A 6,430-nucleotide genomic window follows, 5' to 3' on the forward strand; every position below is an offset into this window, starting at 1 on the left:
CCAGGGAAGCTCCTGGGAGTTACTGGGAGTGGGTATCAATTTCTAGAAGGTGAGAGATGTTTATTTAGTTACTCCTTGATTCTTCAAAAGGACATTTTAGTAATTCTGGGAATCTGTTCACTAACCTGATACTTTTCTACCATTGTCAGCATACTGTTTTGGCGTTTTACTGAATGTCCCTCCCTTTTATGCAGGATGTGACTCTTCAGCTAGTGGACTGTTTTTTAGTGGTAAAGATAGCATCTCCTGAAACCACCTGCTGTGTGGGCTGGCTGGCATAGGTGGTGAATGAGGTCGGAACTATGTATGTGTGGGGAAGGGGAAAAGGCTGCGGCATGCAAAATGATATTGAAATGATAGCCCCCATTATCTTCACTGCCTGCCTTCTAAATACAGTTGCCTACGTTCCACTACCCACTCTTGCATCTCATATTTTTATTCAAGGGAGGATGTGATGCCTCTGCTAGGAAAATGACTGACTTTAGAGTTGGGAGGTATGATTAGACAAGCTGCAGGTCTCTAGCAGGGGAGTGGATGGGAGATCACTTGGGAAGAGCAGAGAGATGGGAGACATTTTTCATGGCCTTGAATATACAGAAGTGTGTGTTGTAACACTTGTGATGGGTGTTGGGTCATCTCAGTCTCTTCTGTTTTCTTTCTTATTTTTTTGTCTTTCATAGGTTTGTTCTTTTCAGAGTCCTGTAGAAATCTGCAGGTAGCTGTTCTCTTTGAATTTGATTAGGAAAGAAGACGAAAGCTATTCATTTGAATCCAAGGTGAGTGGGAGCATGAGCACCCTCATTGATTGAGAGTGGGAATTGGCTATTGACAAGTAAGACTAGATCATATCTTGAAGCCATTGTATTCCAACTTCGTACACACCTTTGCCCTCACATTTATGTATGGGAAATGGGGATATGATAAGACACGGTTGTGACTATAGGGTAATTGATAGATACCCAGGAAGTAGAGAAGGATAACATGGAAGAAGATCAAGGAGGCCAGAAACAAAGCTCTAGATTTGGAAAGGCAGGTACTGGGTTTAGAAGCCAGAGTGCATATCTACCAAATGCTTAAAGTTCCAATCCCTTCTGTGTTTTTGTTCATAGGTCCACCTGTGAGTTGGCTATAGGGCTTGTCAACACCAGAAACAAGAGAAGAGGAGAAAAGTCCACCATATCAGTGCAGGTTGGTGTGAGGCATACCAGGATAGACCTGTGGAGTATAGTGGTACATTCCAAAGGGGCTGTACCCCTTAGTGTTGCTCACTTTCACCAAACTTTCTCATCATCTCTGTTCCTATTTGATGCAGAGGAAAGAGAAGTGTCTGGACAGGGCATTGTTGGGCATTAGTGGGACTATGGTAGGGATAAAACGAGGTAAAACATTTTCTACTATTCTACTATTACCATACAATCCATCTGTACTCCTACGTCCTGTGTGACTTTCTGCATAGAAAAATGCAGTTGGAAGAGACTGAAAGCTTGTTTTCTTCTTCCACCTCAGGTTTATCTCCAGTGCTAGCTGTGGTGGCTTTGGAGTGACAGAAGATCATCACCTTCAACCTAGTAAAAGAATATTAGAACACTGACCCAAGACATATTGAGAACCAAGGCCAAGACTGTGTAGAGCTATCTATATAACTAGGCTTCAGCTATGCCTGGAGCTAAGAATAGAAGGAATAGGAATAGAAAGAATGAGAATAAAAAGAAGGCAAAAACTGAAAAAAGGGCTGTTGTAGAAGCTGAAGGAAAAAGGGAGGCCACTGATACAGTCAGATCAGCTGAAGGAAAGAGGGAGGCTACTGGTGCAGCCAAAACCCAGGCCAAAGCAATAAGCAAGGCAGGGCCCCGGGCAGATGCAGTGGCAGTGGTGAAGCCAGCGTCTAAGAACAAGATTGTTACTGAGATGAAAGAACATCTGCCAGATGTCCGTCCCAAAGCTGAAGATGAAGCCAATAGAGCAGCTCGATTTTGTTCTGCGGCTCAGGCTACTGCTGAGTCCAGGTTTACATGTAAAGATAAAACTCGTACTGATACCTGCTTTGGGGCTGGAGAGGAGGCCAATGTTGGTTCCTGGTTCTGGAATGGAGAAGAGATTGGTAAACATTTCAGTGCTAAGGATGAAGGTAAAGCTGATACTGGTCCCCCATCCTGTGCTGAGAAGTTGAAGCCTGTGGCTGGGACCAGCTGTAAGGCTAGGCCAGGAGCTGAGGAGGAGGAGGAGGAGAACGTTATTGGGAGCTGGTTTTGGGATGGAGATGAAACTAGTTTTGACCCTAACCCTAGACCTGTGAGCAGAATAATTAAGCCTCAGCCTGTGGATGAAATTAATGAAAAAGATAGGCCCAAGGACTGGTCTGAGGTAACTATATGGCCCAAAGCTCCTGCTGTAACTCCAGCAGTGTTAGGCTTTAGATCCCAAGTCACATGTGAGAAAAAGCCTCCTTCATATGTTGTCCTGGCTTCTGCTGAGGAAAATACCCGTTCTTCGCCTGTGGCAACAGCAGCAGCACGCCCTTCTAGAAGCACTCCCTCTAGCTCACAGCCTGTCTCTGAGTTCCCATTTGGTTCTGACCCTTGCATCCAGACCATAGAGGAAATTAGGCGCCAAATCAGGATCAGGGAGGTGAATGGGATTAAGCCATTTTCTTGCCCTTGCAAAATGGAATGCTACATGGATTCTGAAGAGTTTGAAAGACTTATTACCTTACTTAAGTCAACTACTGATCCTCTCATTCATAAAATAGCTCAAATTGCAATGGGGATCATTAATGTTCATCCATTTGCTCAAGAGTTCATTAATGAGGTGGGTGTAGTGACACTTATTGAAAGCTTGCTCAGCTTTCCTTCCTCTGAAATGAGAAAAAAGGCTGTCATTACTCTGAATCCCCCCTCTGGGGATGAAAGACAACGCAAGGTTGAATTACATGTTAAGCATATGTGTAAAGAAACCATATCGTTTCCCTTGAATTCACCTGGACAGCAGTCTGGATTAAAGATACTGGGACAACTAACTACTGATTCTAACCATCATCACATTGTTGCCAATTACTTTTCAGAGCTTTTCCATTTGCTGTCCCTTGGAAATCGTAAAACTAGAAATCTTGTTTTGAAAGTACTTTTGAATATGTCTGAAAATCCAACTGCAGCCAGAGATATGACCAATACAGAATCATTAGCAGCGTTAAAACTCATCTTTAACCAGAAAGAGGCAAAAGCCAATCTCGTTAGTGCTGTGGCCATATTTATTAACATAAAAGAGCATATCAGAAAGGGCTCAATTGTGGTCGTTGATCACTCCAGTTATACTACACTCATGGCCATTTTCCGTGAAGTTAAAGTGATCATTGAAACAATGTAAAATGAGCTAGAAATAAAAGAGAATGCTTTTAACAATCTACACACTTGAATAGGCTGTCTGTTCCCAAAGAGCCACACATAATGTTTTGGTCATTACAGTGTGCATGCTATGAATTACATCTTTAACACAATATTACCTGTGACAGTCTAGCCTGAGCTAGACCATTTTGGGGTGTCAGTGTTTCATTATGAGTTGAAAACATCTGTCAATTATTATGTAGATGGAGAGCTTTTTAACATTTTACTTAAGATAACCTGCTGCATCGTAAGTAAGCTAAACTTGTTCATTAGTATCTGCTTAAATCCATTTGCAGCTTCAAATGATTAAAAAGATATATCCTTGAATTTATAATGTAGTTGCATAAACAAGGTATATACACAAAAAGATACCTAATGATACACATATATTCATATGTATATATATACACAAACATATATATACACCCCACATGCTCATTGCCAAATGTGCATTCTCAGTATACAATGGCAGGGTTGCTTGCTACAGGCTGTTTAATGTAAAAGGAATTACTGTTTTTCCCCTATTTTACCTGAATCAGATAACTCATTCTACAACATACAAATGGCCCTGAATCTCAGATAAAATGCAATATTCATTTTTATTTTGATAACTACATTTATAACTCATTTTTTGGCTATTTCATTTATGTCAAGTCATACAGACGAGAAAGGAGGTAGGTGTAGAGAGGAAACAATTTCCAGAGTACCTACTGTTAATGTCAGTAACTGTTAGCACTACATATTACAGGTTTCCTCTTTTCAACAATGGTTCTCTGAGCTACATACTGGTATTTTTTTACGATTATAACTCATTATTCTGGATCACCTCCAATGAGAATTAGGGAGGTTAAATCATTTTTCCTAGATTTACATGGCAAACAAGTGACATTGCTGTTTTGTATGATACCAAACCCACTCTCATTGCCCCACTACCTTATAACCCTCTTCCACTTTTTTGTGCGGCAGCCTTCAAGGCTCACAGATTGGTTTTAATGATCAAATTTTGCTGTAGATAATGCTCCTGCTAGTCTTGCAATTCTTAACGTCCTCTGAATGCACATGTCCATTAGGCACTTGGCTAAACCTTGCTGGAGTTAGAAGAAAAGTCTAGGATGAATGTATATGGATTTGAACTGGTAGTGTCTGGTAAACAGTTGGTGCCCAAAACAGTTGAATGGATAAGATGTAAATTTGGAGTGAAAACAATTGAAATTTGCTATATGACCTTATGGGCTTCAATCTGTATGTACTTTCTCCCTCCAAAGAACTAGAATCATTCTGTACATTGTTTCATACCTTACATTTTAAAAGATAATTGTTTTCTTCCTCCTTGCAAAGCTACCTTAATTTGTTTACCATTTGTAATTTATTCTCCTGTGAGTCGTGAAAAGATAAAACAGTTCTATCTTTTACTAGTAGGCGAGCCTACTCTCTGTATTTGTACCAGCTAAAACTGTATGGGATAAACTTAATTGGAGAAGTTTAGGCCCAGGCCTAGAACTGCAGCTTCGTCAACACAAAACAGGAAAGCTAGGAGAGAAGCTGATGCCTCAGTCTACATGATAGTGATTCCTGAAGTTCTGTGGTCCAGAAAGCATTTCTAGGACTTTTGGACTATAGCTCTGTTTTCTAAAACTCATGGTAGGAATTAGAACCTCTTATCTGAGTTGAAGTGAATGTCTCGGTATGTAAAATTATTGGATTATATACTTTGTTAAGCAGTTAAAATGAAACAGGACCATACTGTAAATACTGTTTGTAACTTGCCTTCTCCCTGTCCTCTACTGTCTCTTGTGACCATCTTTCCATATCAATAAATAGACTTCTACAAATATTTTTGAATCTCTTATTTAAAGTTTTTCTTGTGTTAACATTTGGTGCATAGTACTCTATAATCTTCTACTGCATATCCTCTTAATAAAGAATGTGCGTAAGCTTATTCTCCTATAAAAATAAGACTACAGTATTCTGCAACTTGCCTTTTTGTCCTTTCAGTTATCTTTCCAATTTAGTATTCTGCATATCTACCACATGCTTTTTATTTAATAGCTTAATTGAGATATAGTTGACATATATCAAACCCTACATATTTAAAGTATACAATTTGATAATTTTTAACATATGTATACAAACATGAAACTATCACCATAATCAAGATAGCAAACATATCCATCACCTCCAAAAGTTTTGTCATGCCCCTTTGTAATCTCTCCTTCCCTTTTCTCCCTATGCTGTCCCAGACAACCACTAATCTGTATTTGGACAATACAGAGTCATTTTCATTTTCTGTAGTTTTTCATAAAAGGAATCATGCAACATATATTCTTTTGGAGGGAAGGAGATCTCATTTCTTTATTTTCTAATTTGAGGAAAATTGCTTTACAATGTTGTATTGGTTTCTCCCTTACCACAACACAAATCAGCCATAATTATACATATATCCCCGTCCTCTTGAGCTTCCCTCCCCTCCCCCATCCCACCCCTCTAGGTAATCACAGACCTCCCTGTGATATGTTCTAGAGCTACTTCTCACTAGCTATTTTACACATGATAGTGTATATATGTCAATGTTACTTTCTCTGTCCCACTCTTTTCTTCCCCTATTTTGTGCACAAGTCAGTTTTCTATATCTACATCTCCATTCTTTCCCTATAAATAGATTAATCAATACCATTTTTCTAGATTCCATATATATGCATTGATTCACATTATTTGTTTTCCTCTTTCTGACTTACTTCACTCTGTGTAACAGGTTCTAGGTTCATCCACTTCAGTAGAACTCACTCAAATTGTTTTTAATGGCTGAGTAATATTCTTGTGTGTGTGTGTGTGTGTGTGTGTGTGTATACATACCACATATTTATCCATTCAGCATAATTATTTGAGATCCATGTGAGTTGTTACATGTATCAATAGTTCATTGCTTTTCATTGCCAAGTAGTATTCTACTATATGGCTATACCACCATTTGCACAGTTTATCCATTCACCTGTTAATGGATATTTGGGTGGTTTCCAGATTTGAGGTGCTGCAACTGTTTCATGTAGAAC

General features: G+C 39.3%; 1 protein-coding gene across 1 annotated transcript in view; it reads left to right on the forward strand.

Moving 5' to 3' along the window:
• BHLHB9 (basic helix-loop-helix domain containing, class B, 9) overlaps positions 1-5,214 on the forward strand; it is a 6,348-nt gene extending 1,134 nt beyond the window's left edge. Inside the window, exons 2-4 of the mRNA XM_010832927.1 lie at positions 681-776; positions 1,110-1,188; positions 1,507-5,214. Coding sequence (XP_010831229.1) covers positions 1,657-3,363 — 1,707 coding nt within the window. The 5' untranslated portion in view covers positions 681-776; positions 1,110-1,188; positions 1,507-1,656 and the 3' untranslated portion in view covers positions 3,364-5,214. The remainder of the gene's footprint in view (positions 1-680; positions 777-1,109; positions 1,189-1,506) is intronic.
• The last annotated feature ends 1,216 nt before the right edge of the window (positions 5,215-6,430 follow it).

Source organism: Bison bison, unplaced genomic scaffold (assembly GCF_000754665.1).
Source record: "Bison bison bison isolate TAMUID 2011002044 unplaced genomic scaffold, Bison_UMD1.0 scf7180017862904, whole genome shotgun sequence".
NCBI lineage: Eukaryota > Metazoa > Chordata > Mammalia > Artiodactyla > Bovidae > Bison > Bison bison.